General features: G+C 40.7%; 1 protein-coding gene across 2 annotated transcripts in view; it reads right to left on the reverse strand.

Moving 5' to 3' along the window:
* Nucleotides 1-536: 536 nt before the first annotated feature.
* STK38 (serine/threonine kinase 38) overlaps nt 537-13,783 on the reverse strand; it is a 38,047-nt gene continuing 24,800 nt past the window's right edge. For both annotated transcript variants that reach the window (XM_006195299.3, XM_014568229.2), the window contains exons 8-14: nt 12,265-12,367; nt 11,362-11,423; nt 5,477-5,594; nt 4,296-4,419; nt 4,007-4,102; nt 3,021-3,115; nt 537-2,552 (exon numbers count right to left, since the gene is read on the reverse strand). In XM_006195299.3, coding sequence (XP_006195361.1) covers nt 2,422-2,552; nt 3,021-3,115; nt 4,007-4,102; nt 4,296-4,419; nt 5,477-5,594; nt 11,362-11,423; nt 12,265-12,367 — 729 coding nt within the window. In that variant the 3' untranslated portion in view covers nt 537-2,421. The remainder of the gene's footprint in view (nt 2,553-3,020; nt 3,116-4,006; nt 4,103-4,295; nt 4,420-5,476; nt 5,595-11,361; nt 11,424-12,264; nt 12,368-13,783) is intronic.

Raw genomic sequence — 13,783 nt, forward strand, 5'->3', positions numbered from 1 at the left:
TGTCTGGCCTGCACTTCTACCCTGGTTCCTCCTTGTCTCTCTTGAGGTTCCTTTCCCTGACCCAGAGAAGGGGCTAAGAAGTGGGACCCAATAGGGACTCCTCACGCACACAGCATCCAGAGACAGAACCCTGCTCTGGTGGGCACAGGGAGCTGAGAAATCCCATCCTGGGAGCGTGAGAGATTCCTGGCCAAACCTAGGCTGAAAAAAAAACAGGGCTGGGCTACAAAGAGTTGTAGAAAGGTCTGCCAGTTGACAGCACTTTTGTCACCAGGTCTCCTCTGGGCCTTACTGCACTGATTACAAGAGTGCCCCCTGTGCTGTAACACTGAACCATGTGAACCACTAACCAGAGGCAGTCTCTCTACACGGACTCCAATTCAGAAGACTTGTTCTCAGGGAGCAAAAAAGCAGGTACCATCGTCCCTGAGACAGTAAAGCACTTGGCCTAAATACAGTGTTCCACTGGTCTTCAGACAAAGGGGTTAGAAAAAGCCACCAGCACTCTTGCTCTTTGAATTATAGGCCACATTTCCTTTAAAACATCAGGTTTATACTGTTTTCACACAGTTTATTCAGAAGTTTAAAAGTTAAAGTGGGCATTTTCCCCTAAAACAAATTATCCCCTGCCACTCCCCAACACACAGGCTGCCACCCTCCTGTTACTTCTCTTTACCCATGCTTACCACACATTCTTGCAAAACACATGGAGGTTAAGACCCCAACTATTTGGTAATGCAAAGAAATACATGACTTCCTTTTCACTAACAAACCATGAATCAAAGATTAAGGGGCAAACATTACCCTCATCCAGAGTTAATATTTCCCTAATACTTTTTTTTTTTCCTCTAAGACTTTAAAACCCAAAGTAGTCTCACTCACTACTGTAAATTTGATATTCCATTTCTCTTTTCTGAATGGCAAGCTGGGACATACTTTCCTTTCTTAGCTGATAGTAACAACCTCAAGACTGGAATAAAACAGTCTCCCAGTTGTAGCATGGCCATGACACTGCAACAGGCAAAGTCACTACACAAGTGCACATGATGCTGTAAGAATTATCGAAAAATTTAAAAGTAATAATGCATTAATACGGAGCCTCCACAGTTTTCTGGTGCAGCAAAAGTCCTCTAAAGGCGGTGGCAGCTGTGAAAGAAAAGGCACTTTGTGTTGAAACTCAGAGGTTCTCTCTTAGGAGAACACTCCAATAGAGAGGCCTGGTCAGCCCAAGCCTGCAGGTAACCCTTCAGGGTGGAGAGGACTATCCCCTAGGGAAGGCATCTGCAAAGGAAAAATTTGTAATCATGATTCCAAGGCAAAATGGTCAAAGTTGGGAAAGGAGAAACACCAAGCGAATACAAATACAGTTGCACCAAAGATTGAGGCGTGAACTTTTCCAAGGATGTGAAGGCTGGCTCTGCACTTTGTACTGGGCCAGTTCCTTCAACCACTTCCAAGGAGGTTCTGGAGACAGAGCAGGAGCAGCACCTTAGCCAAGAGGGTCCCAGGCCTCCTGCTTCTGCCTGGGCTCTTCCCAAGAACAAAGTTCCTGTTGGCAGCACTTGTGGGTGTTGCTGGTCCACAGCAACATCCATCAGTGGGATTAAGTGGGGTTTTCCACGAGGTCCACAACGCTTTGGCAAGGCCCAGTGGCTTTGGGGACCTTCTAAGAGCAACAATGGCTCAACCTGGTATCCGTTCCCATGAACATTCAGAAAAGCAGCATGAGTATTTCAGATGAGCTGGAGGAGACAGTCAAAATGGACTGAGGGTCTTTATCCTAGTACCAAAAATAAAGTGCACCATGAATGGAGGCTATACAAAGCCACTTGCCCGAGGCCGAGGTCTGCGGAGAAACTACCATCACCACCCACTGGGAGGGTGGGTCACTTCCTTCAGCCAGGAGGCTGGCTGCTGAAGAGTTATTGCTTTTTTTCCTTAGTACTCTGGAACTTTACAGCTTCAAAGAACTGAAACTTTAAAGAAAAACAAAAAAATACTTGGTGGGCTTGGCAGAAAGCATGTCACGCAAATCACAGGAGTTGGCTGATGTTCGATAAGTATATGTTACAATCTAAGTCATGTTGGATGATGGCTGTTTCTTCCCCCTTTGTTCTGATGAACTTAGGAAAACTCAAGTTTTTTCTTTGTTTTTTTTTAAATCAAATTGGCTCATGATGCTTCTAAGGAAGCAGAACAGCTGTTTGTGGTCGATGTAGCAGAGAGTTGTGTCCCCTCTGCAGGTCAGCAGACACGCTATGAAAGGGAACCCACTTACTATCGCACTTCAGGAGAGTTTACCATGACACAGTGGTGGGTTCCATAAGCTTCTTGGAAGCTCTTTCAAAAGAGCATGTGAGAAGAAAAACCGTGATGCTGTACAAGGAAGTCTGCTCTACTTAGAATTCCATTTCAAGGAAACTATTTTGCTGCTTTCATGTAGGAAGGTATTGCCCCCCTCGCAGTCAGGCCCTCAAAGCGCTTGTACGTGTAATTGATGAAGACCCAGTCTTTGTTCTTGTAGTCGCTCTCAGGGTGATTACTTGTTGCCACTGGGAAAGAAATAGATGTGAGAATTGATTCACTGCCCTGCCCTGATGTTCTGCTCAGAACTGAAGACCTGACATCCTGAAGAACATACTACAGCTTCTATTTGGGAAAAGTTATTTTTCACACTGAATTGTCTACATTTGATGTCCTATGTTCTTTGAACCTCATATTTTCCACAATATTTAAAAAGTTTTATTTTCCCATTTCAGGTTACCTAAGCTTTAATTTAATAAATAACAAAAGAGCAAATGTTTGGGATTTACCCACCCAGTTGAGCAGTCTACACATGAGAGTTTGTATTCACTTTCCATTTTGACAAGGTCTCACTGCTGCCCAGGGTTAACACTGGAAAGATACTTAAAAGAGCCTGAAGAACCCTCCGTGTTCTCTACCCTGCTTTGTAAACATCACCCCACAATTTGGAAGTCATAATGCACTTATATGGCAGCAAGAGGTGGTGGCAGTATTACCTGTTGGTTTAAGAATATCAGATTCTGGAAACTCATCGAAGTTTGAGGTATCGTCAATGCTTTTGATTTCAATAGATATTGCTGCAGGTCTCTCTCTGCCAAGGACAGACATGCCAGAAATTACTAGGGTTAATAATCATATGGATCACGACGAATCAAGTCTCTCCAAAAAGACCCCTGGTCTACATGGGGAGACTGCCTGTGGGCAGGCAGCATTTATTTTCTCTGAAAAGCTTGTGACTACTGACCGACCACACTAGCTGACTACATCCAAACAAAATTACGATGAAAAATTACCTAACAATTATTCACAGTTAGGACGACAAGAATAATCAGAAGTTAAAACGCAAAGATAGCGCACTCCCCCTGACAGCCTCCCCTGTCTGCTGAAAAGGGAAGCAACCTGTGTCCCCTCGTGTAGGGCTCTGCCCTTCCTCTACCAAAAGTGCCAAGAGCAGAGTGGCTAAAAATGGACACGAGAGAGGCAAAAATAAAAATCACAAACACACAGATCAGAACATAATTATGAAATAGATGACAACTTCATCTTCTGTTTAGCAACCAACGGATGCTGAGTAAGGAAGTCTGGGAGAGGGCAGGCGGTACCACTACCACCCTTGCCATCACAATCTCATTCTCTCTGCTCCCCTCCCCACCCCACCCTTCTTCCTTCTCTACCCCTCAGTGACAGCCTCTACCATAAGGGAAGGGACAGTCCTGCTGGTGGCCCCAACACTAGAGAAGGTGGTATGTCCTCAGTAAAAGCAACTCCAACACACTTGTTAGATGGTCCCTTCACTGTGGAAATAACTGCTGGCTTCAACATACGTCCTGATCCTCACCATGAATGAAAATCGGGAAAAGACCCTGACTTTCTAAGAAGCTCTGTTCCCTTACTTGGCTTGCCAGTAATAGTCCTACTAAATTAGTCCTAGGCAAACTACAGACTTTCTTAAATTATCCTGAAAGCTTTTATATGGATATACCTGATATGTTCCCAGTCAACACCTTCAAAAAAAGAATTACATTTGATTTCCTCAACTCCAGGGGCTCCAATTCTGTGTTCCCATTCACAGCAGAATCTGGAAAAGAGAGGCCTTTCAGCATACACGGGTAGCCTCTTTGAAAGAAGAAAAGGAACAACTTCCCCCTTTTTAAAAAGAAAAATGGAAGAAGCAGGGTGCAGATCCAAGAAATGATGGGAAAAAAATTTAATGAAATCACTCATGTGAAAAAGCCTGGGTGGAAGCGGGCAGGGGAAATGTTCGCCGATACCTCAAAATTAGATCCTTGGCTTTCTCAGAAATAGGAACTTCTGGAGGAAAAGTCAGAGTTTCTTTCCAGTTCATCACCTTCTTATATGTCTCTTGCGGGGTCTCAGAACAGAAAGGTGGGTAGCCTGAAATAAAAAAGGAAGGGACTTGGAAGCTTTTATATCCCAGAGCTTTGAATCTGACTGAGATTATTCTCCTTATATGATTCTGTTTATTTTAGTGATCCTATATGTCCTTCCCTCCATGACATGGATAGGATTTCCATTCATCTCAAAACATCCAAACCAATTTTCCATTTCCCCCAAACTCCTAAACCCAAAGTGAAGCTGTACTTCCGGTACCACCAGGGAGCCAGCCAACAGCCGGAGCTGGGAGAGGAAGGGGACGTAGCAGAGCTGCAGATGCGGGAACCACTGTGCCCAAAGAAGAATACAAGGGTGAATCATTAAGAAACAACTTCATTCTAGGAATATCCTTATACGGATAATGTACCAAACAAGCTGGACAACAAAAAGCATAGGTTTTAAAGTGACCACCACGCCTCCCCTTGAGAACTACAGGCGAGAGGATAAATAGTCACATACCCTATTACTCCGCCTGCCCTGCACACAGGTCACATCTGCCTCCACAGGCCTCCCTCCAACGTTCCCGAGACAACACAGCCAGACAGATGCCACACCCGTCATCCACACAGGCCCAGCTCAGCATCACCATGGATAGACTTAAACTCCAGTGCTCTTGGGCATATGGCCACCCCTATAGATGTGCCCCCCAAATACAGATACACCATCCAAATAAGAGGGAGAGAAGTTAGAGGGCCCCACGCTTTGAAGGCTTTGAGAAAGGGGACAGCAAGTAAGTCAAGAGTGTGTGTGACACAGCCCCGTTAAGGCTCTCTATACAATGGATGTTTAATAAATGCCAGTGAACAAAAGAGCTGTGAGATGGAGAGGATGAATACGTAGAAAAAAACCCAATAAACAATCAGCAAGCAACCACAGGGCGCCAGTGAGCCAGAAAGCTGTGGGGTCCATTTTAAGGCCCAGAGCTTTCTACCTAGGAAACTTCACTTTAAAAGACAAGGGGTACAAGAGCTTAGCTCATCCCAACTGAAACAGAGTCTGCTATCAACAGAGGACTCCCCTGGCTGCACAGAACAAGTCCTGAAAGCGTGCAACTTACCGATGAGCATCTCATACATGATCACGCCGAGCGACCACCAGTCACAGAGCTTGTTGTACCCGGTCTGCATGAACACCTCGGGAGCAATGTAGTCAGGAGTGCCTACCGTGGAGAAGGCCTGAAACACGCACCACACGTCAGGAGGCCCAGCAGGCAGGAAGGTGCCCAGAGTTGTTCTGGAGACCAAAAGCTACGAGCACCACCAGCGAAATAAGCAGGACAGCCCGGCAGCTGAATGGCAAGCCCGATTTGCCCGAGCACTTCCCAAATGAACACAGCCATGTCAGTTCACTAGGGCACAGGTTCTGTCAGAGCAGCTAGTCCCGTAACTGACTGAGCACCCAGGACGTGTCATGCTCTGTTCCTTTATACGTTTATGAGCCTATGACAAAGCTTAGCAAAGAAGACTGACCTTATCATCCCAACTGCAGATAACACTCATGCCCAAAACTGCTTTGCCCAAGGCCTCAGAACAAGTGGAAGAGCCCAATTTGGAAATTAAACATCTTGCTCCAAAGCATCCTTCTTTGCAGTATATATATTTTTCGTTTGGAAAATCATTAAGGGAAGCTTTATTATCCAAAACTGAAGTTATAACCTACAGGTCAAAGGTTTATAAATGCTTACTTACCAAACTGAAAAATGTATGTAAATAGTTCTTAGCTAAGGAGTGTTTTTCTAAATTCAAGTAATCCACTCCCGTACACCAGGACTGCAGTACTAGGGGAAGGCCAGAGCCTTCCTGTGCTCAGCATTTGAGGGCTTACCACATGGAAGGCTCCAATATAAATGCTTTCCATTGTACATAACTTCTAAAATTAAAAACTACACCTGTGTTGTGTTTTTAAAATATTATGAAATACTACAAACATACAGGAAGAAAAAGCACAGATAATACAACACCCTTTTATCCATTACTCATACTAAACAGGGGTTAATAATCTGCCACCTTTGTCTCAGATCATTTGTCTTTTTAAGATACGAAACTACAAAATCAATGAAAGCCAGAATCCCTACCCACCTCTGAAGTCATAACTACCTCGAAGCTGCTGTGCTGAGCTTCAATGGATATTCACGTAGATGACTTAATACTTTTTGTATATTTCAGCTTTTAATAAAGAGTCTCATACCTTACTGCGTTATTCTACAATGCTACAGCTTGCTTTTTTTACTCTGTTATGATTTCGAGATTTATTCATGTAGCTTTAGTTCGCCCATTTCACTGCTGTACACTATCCCATTATAAAAATGTCACAATGTTTCTTATCCATTCTCCTGTAAACGTACATGTGTGTTGCTGCCAGCGTTTCACCAAAACAAACGACAAACCGAATAAACATTCTTGTAACACCTCCTAGGCACTGGTGTGAGAACTTCTCTAAAGGATCTACTACAAGTAATATCACTGGATCTTGCGTTACGAGCATCTTCAACTTAATCAGACATCTTCCAGGTGTCCTCCAAGGTGGTTACACGTTTTAAACACGCCGAGTGGGGATGAGCTCCCTGGTGCTCTACATTCACCAACACTTGGCTTTGTTTGTCAGAATCTTATATTTTTACCAATCAGATGAATATGAAATGGGATCTCTCTATTTTAATTTGCATTTCCCTTATTTCTAGCAAGGTTGACTGCATGTTCATATGCTAATTTGCCATTCAAGTCTTTTGTGTGTGAATTACTGTTCAGATTCTTTGCCCATTTGTTTGTTTTTGTAAGTTGTACTATGTTTTTTCTTTTAATTCATAGGAATTCTTTATAAATCCACGGCCTTAATCCTGATTCAGGACATTAATCCTTTATAATTGTACGTACTGCCAAGTATCTTCTCCAAGTCTGAGGCTTATCATTTTTTTGATTTTTTAAATGATGTAATATTTGTTATATACACCAAAGTGTATAATTACCAAATTATGAAGCATAATAAAATGAATACTCCTGAGTCCAAATGAACCAAAATATGTATCACTGATACCATTCAAGCTGTATACCTCTCAGTCCATCCTCCTGCCTCTCCTCCTAACCTCTGTGCTGAGTTTTATGTTTATTATTCCTCTGCTTTTAAAAAGGAATTTAATCTTGTCATATTGTGTCTCTCAAACTGAGATCTTAGTTTTGTTTCCAAGCTTTGTAAAAAATGGTATCATTCTACAAGCAGTCTTCTATTTGATTTCTCTTCTCAATGTTTTGTTTCTAAAACTGATCCATGATGTCATATGTAGCTTTAAGTTCAATTATTTTCACTGCTCTAAAATACTCTGTATTTCGATGGACACTGGGTTATTTCTAGTTTTTTGCCATTAGGAAAATGCATAAACATCCTTATACATGTGTCCTGGTTCAGAGGTGCAAGAGTTTCTCCAGGGTATCTGAATAGGGCTAGAACTGCTGGGTTGGAGAGAATACACTTCAACTGTAAGATAATTCCAAAGTAGCTGGACTGGACCATGTAGATTGTCTTTTCATTTGCTTATGTCTTTCAATATACAGGGGTTTTTTTTCTTTAAAGTAGTAAAATCACCAAGTTTTCCTTTATGATTTGTACTTCTTGTATGTTATTTAAGAAACCCTTCCTTACCCTGAGGTCATAAAGATATTGCCCTGTATTTTCTTCTAAAATTTTTTAAGTTTTATTTTCCATCTGCAGTTTATTTTTATGTATATTGTAAGGTAGGAATCCATTTTTTCCACATAGATAATTATACATTGTTTTCTTTTAAATATACATATTAAATAGCCAGGTTGTTTTTTTTTTTAAGTTTTAAGTCTGAAACATGGATTGGACCCTCCCCAAGAAGCAGAAATTTTTATTCTAATTATAAAAGTTAAGAAACTACAGAAACCTTTCAATTTAGATGAAATATATTCCAGCAAAGCTTTTGAGTAAACCTTCTTTGTTCAAAGATTTCTATTATAAAACCAGAGACCTAATGCCACAAAAAAGAATTCCTTCACGATACTAAGGTGTAAAAAAAAATCTTGGAGTTACAGAATACAGTATACAGCAGGTGTAAACCTGTCACATAAGGTGATGTTCTCACCAGGGAGCTGGAGTCCCTCCTTGGGAGCTCACTCTCACTTTAGTACAAGGTACACAAAGGTAATCCAGGGACTGCCCCCTTCTCAAACCTTTGTCTGTTTTCCATACTAGGGTGTCCTCCAACTTTAAGCCCTTAATACCTCAAATCTAGACCCTTCTTTTTCCTTTTGTTGTTTGGGTATTCATAGTGTCGATCAGAGCTATGCTGTAAAGAGCTTTGTGGATTGTTAATATTTCAAACATATGATGTGTTCCAACTTATGATTTCTTTTAGGATTTTAGGGGAAATAAAGCAATATAATCTCCTACTTAACCACTTCTATAAACTCTACACTAAAAAAAAGAAAAAAAGAATTGGCGAAGATTGGATGCCTAGATGTAGGTACTTCAACTTTTAACTCTGGTTTAATAACTTAAAAATGACTCATATTTATTTCCGAATCAGTTAGTGTGGCCTAAGGTTACCCAGGACCACGCTGGTACTTAAAATATTAGAAAAGGATCTAAGCAGCCAAAGATGAAGCTAAAGCCTCCACATTTTTTAGTGATTCTCAGTGGACTGAAAAGTAATAGGCTGGGTGAAGGATTACATATGTTAAGCTTAACCTAGAGCAGTAAACTTATATCAAGCATTAACTAACACTAACCTTCCATTCAAGCTGTGTACCTCCCAGTCTGTCCTCCTGCCTCTAGGAGGCAGGAGGTACTAGCTCAGTGGGATTACTTACGAAAGGTCAAAAGCACAGTTAACTGCCCTTTTGAAGACTGAAAGGTAGCTTTATTTTCTTCAAGTTATCAAAAGAGGTATTATGAGTGACCTTAATACTTTTCCATCTCTACTGTAGACAGAATAAAAAGGCAAGAAGCTTAATCACAGCATTAGAACCTAAGTTTTATTCAGACTTAAAATAACATTTTAAATATTAAAGGACATTTAACTCCAAATATGGAAACTGTGAAATCTCCCTCACAGACTTGTAAGTGGTTCCTAGTAAGTCTGACATGACCCTGTGGTGTGTGTCAAAAAGCATAAAGCTTCTCAGAGTGTAAGAATAATTTAAAGTATGTAAACTTAATTACCCTTAAAATAAAAATGGTCAAAGGTTAAATCCTGGCTTGCTTTAAAAAAAATTTTTTTTTAAATCACAGAAATGTCCTTACCTTTTGTTACCTTCCAAAACACAGATAAATATCAGTTTCCCAATAATGCAGGAGCTATTGTTTAAGAAACAGTCCCTTCAGTAGAGGGTCTCAACTTTCACTGCACAGTAGAATCACCCAGCATCCTTTTAAAAATCAGATACCCAGACTATATACCCCAGACCAACTGCACCAGAATCTCTGGGATTGGGACCCAGACATCAGTGTGTCCTGAGGTTCCCTAGGTGATTCTGGTGTGCAGCCAAGGTTAAGATCTACTGCCCTATGGAGAGACATAATAGAAGCATCCGACCAAAGTCATTCCTGACATTCCCTATGTCAGGAATACAACAAGCTATGTAAAGTGTTTCAACCATATACAAAATTTAGACATTTAAAGAGTATCACAGTTCCTAAGACGACTATGACGTGACTAGCTATACCAAACCTAAGTATCCCTAAGTTAACGTTAGAAAAAGACATCAAAGATTAATTTCAGTTACTACATCTCCAAAAGTGTGTGGTTTAAGTTACTGCCTCTCCCAGTGCCCAGGTTTAACATAAAAATCGTAATATTCAAAGCGTGGTCTTGAGGCCCACTGATGGGCCTCAAATAAATTTTAAAAATGCAAGCCTTTCCTTTGATTCTTTCTTAATTCTACAGGCTTCCATTTTCCCGTATGACTAACAGTTATTTACCAGCAATCTACTTAGTGAGCTATTAAAGATATCACAGAGAACTCTAATTCAGTATTTTACTAAGAACTCTGGCCAAAACAATACTTGGCAAATCTGCCAAGTTACAAACATATACACCGACAAGCAGAAGTGCCACCATTTCTACATAATACACATGATCATCATTCTGAGTCAGTCAGGTTTCCATCCCTTGCTGCTCTTCTTGCTTTCTAAAGACCAACTGTTCATTTACCATTACCACTTTCCATTTGCTATAGGTTTCTAGCAAAGTCTGAGCATACGATGATACACATTTCTATTATCTCTGGTCAGAAATTTTCCAATAACTAGACACCAGGCCATGTGCCTTCCAGAACAGAAGTCTGCCTGGGCAGCAGTATTTCACTGGTGAATCTGTACTATTTAAATAAATTCCAACATACTATCAAGGAAAATACAATAACGTTATTTTTAAGTTGTGAGGCATAATTTTATGTGTATATACACAAATTTTAGTAAAGTAAGCATGTCCCTTAAATTTCTCTCCAGTTTTTAATCACCAAGTTCTTTTTTCCACCATAAATAGGAAAGGGTGGGGCAGGTGAATTAAGGAGTCTTGACTAAGTGAATCAAACTTTTATAAGTTTGAGAACCACTGCCTCAAAGTGCTGGGTAGGTATTTGTACTTAGTTTCATTTTAAGAGGACTCCAGCTTAACTATAACCCATTTACCACCATTTACCATGAAAATTGGGAAAAGGCAGAACAGGAAGGAAAAGGGTTGTCACCTGTAAAAGGCCTGAGTGACGTCATCCACTGAGAATGTCACAACAAAAACAACCTCACATTATCTGCCCTCCTTCAAGAGATTACTCTGGTGCTACCAGCACAATGACAGTGCTCTGTTAAGGTCATTTATATCAAGCAATAGACAACATGCATTTATCAAATGCAAAGTTACACGCATATTTTTAAACTTACTCATACTTGGTTTGCAGCATTTAAGAAGCCACAAATATTACTTACTAGTTGACGTCTATTTCTTTTCCAGGTTTCTGCTTTCCTTTTGGAATTCATATTCTGAAAAGCTAAAAGTAGAGAAAACAAGTTCTAATCAAAGTCCAGATAGGAATGTTTACTACTTTTCTAGGCTCTGGTTCAAGCCACATGAGACCCTCAAGTCTTGCTTTTCTGCCCAACATCAGTAACTCTGGATGGCACACTTCCCAGCAGGTCCACAAGCCCAAATCAGAGGCTCCGAAGCATTAACTCAAAGAATCTATACAATGAGAGCTGGAAGCAGCACTTCCCTGTGGATTATGTGGCCAGAGGACACGGACAGGCCTTAAAACAGAATTATGGGGAATTTAATCAGAATCACAGGGAATTCAGTCTCATCAGAAGCAAAGGTCCCAAAGTGGATCTAAAACATTCACAACTTCCCCAAGTTACTATCATTTCCAAGAGTAGTAACTCTTACATAATCAGAGACTTCTGAATATATAATACACTATTTGGTATAAGCTTCTAAGGAAGAATTGGAATTTTACTACATAGTTTCAATGGTTTGGTAGTGTTGGAGTGAAAGTAACTCACAAACTTCCTTGTGCTATGACAGAAAGAAGCACCGGGGATAAATCAAACCTGGAGTTGTTCCCAGGACTTTCTTCTCATGCCCTGTGACCTTCTCAGCAGAGCTCCAAAGCAAGCTCTTTTGGACATCAGCCTTAACACATCCGGTAGCCCTCATATGGCCTCACCACACAGTACAAATCACAGGCAAACCTGGGAATGGAGTATTTCTATTCTCTAAAGACTCAAACTGTGAGAATCTCCCAATCCATCGTGCATATTTTGGTTACCAGAGGAATAGCTCTTTGAGGCCCAGTTAAGGGATTAAAAAAAGGCTAAATCTCTGTTAACACTTACTGAAATCACTGGGGAGGCTGTGGCTCAGATTCCTATAAAATTCTGTCCTATGTGCTTTCTTCAGTCCTGTGCAAAGGCCAAAGTCAGAAAGTTTCACGTGGCCCTGTGGGGAAGAAGAAACAAGGTAATGGATGGATGAATGTTCATGGATGTGGAACAAACAAAACATGATCTTCTCCAGCTCCTTGCAGTACCCAGTACAGCTCCACTGCTTTTTCTTTTGTTACAGGGAAAAACAGAATAGCAAATAAATTTTTTAAAGATCACCCCAAACCCTATTATACAAATAGAAGTATTTTCATTTTTGCATATTATCTTTGTTTTTGTCCAAATATAAACTTTTAAACTAGTTGAATCCTCCATAGCATCTAATTTTTTTCCCTTTTTTTCACTGAAATATAGCTGGCATACAATATCCATAGCACCTAATTTTACTTCTTAAACTAAATCAAATATTCTGTTTCTTCAAAATCATCATTTTTAATGTCTACATAATATTCAAATGATTTAGTACCTCCTCGTCTGCCTGTCCCCCTGATACTGGATGTTCCCTCCATTTCCAACTCCTTACTCTCGAGTGCTGTGGATTACAGCAAGCACCCCTGTGCCAGAGAGGGCCTGCGTTCCCAACCCTAACCACGCATGGTACAAAGGATGGACTCAACATTAATGGTTGTTAAATGATGACTAAATAAACAAATCTTTGTTCATATAGCTTCTTCTCCTCTTGAATTATTTCATTAGGATAAATTCCAAGGAGTAAACTATTCCAAAGACAAAGGGAATAAACTTTACCTCACAGTTCTTGGTAAAAGTTGCCATAATGTATTCCAATCAAAAGTCTCTGACTTTATCACTCTCTTTAAGGAAAACTCACACCTCCTATAAGCCAGGCATACTTTAAATGTGTTGTCTCATTTATAAAATTCTTAAGCCACACTTCACTGTCATTCAATGACTTGTGGATGAAACAGCAGAACCAAAGCCAGAAATCAATGCTCTTTCTCTCCTGACCAGGACCACTTAACCTCTCCAACCTCCTGATCTTATCTGGAAAATGGGAGTCATGGTATCTTCTTGGCAGGAATGATGAGAATTAATGCACGTAAGGCTTCCAACCTGGTGCTTGGCACTATCAGACCTTAAGAAGAGGAAGGTGCTCTTGGGGGTGAAATTGGATAGGACCAAATTTCAAAGATCTTTTTCAGTGTGAACCAAATAACTTATGGACCAAATGTCTTACAGACATTTGGGACAGGACCAAATGTTCACTAACCAAAATGCTAAGTAGATAAGGAGGTAAAACTAAAAACAGGGGAGGAAATCCTAATGCTCAGGGATCTATACTGCTCAAGGTCACACAATTAGAAGTGGTGTGGCCAAGGTTTGATCCAGTGACTTCAACAGCTGTGGTCTTTCCACGATACCACCTTCCTTCACGCCTTAACATGCAAACTTCCCAGGGAACAAGGCTATAGAAGCTTTGCGTTGGATCAGGTTTTGTTTTGTTTTGTTTTGT

This window comes from Camelus ferus, chromosome 20, assembly GCF_009834535.1.
Source record: "Camelus ferus isolate YT-003-E chromosome 20, BCGSAC_Cfer_1.0, whole genome shotgun sequence".
In the NCBI taxonomy this organism is placed as follows: domain Eukaryota; kingdom Metazoa; phylum Chordata; class Mammalia; order Artiodactyla; family Camelidae; genus Camelus; species Camelus ferus.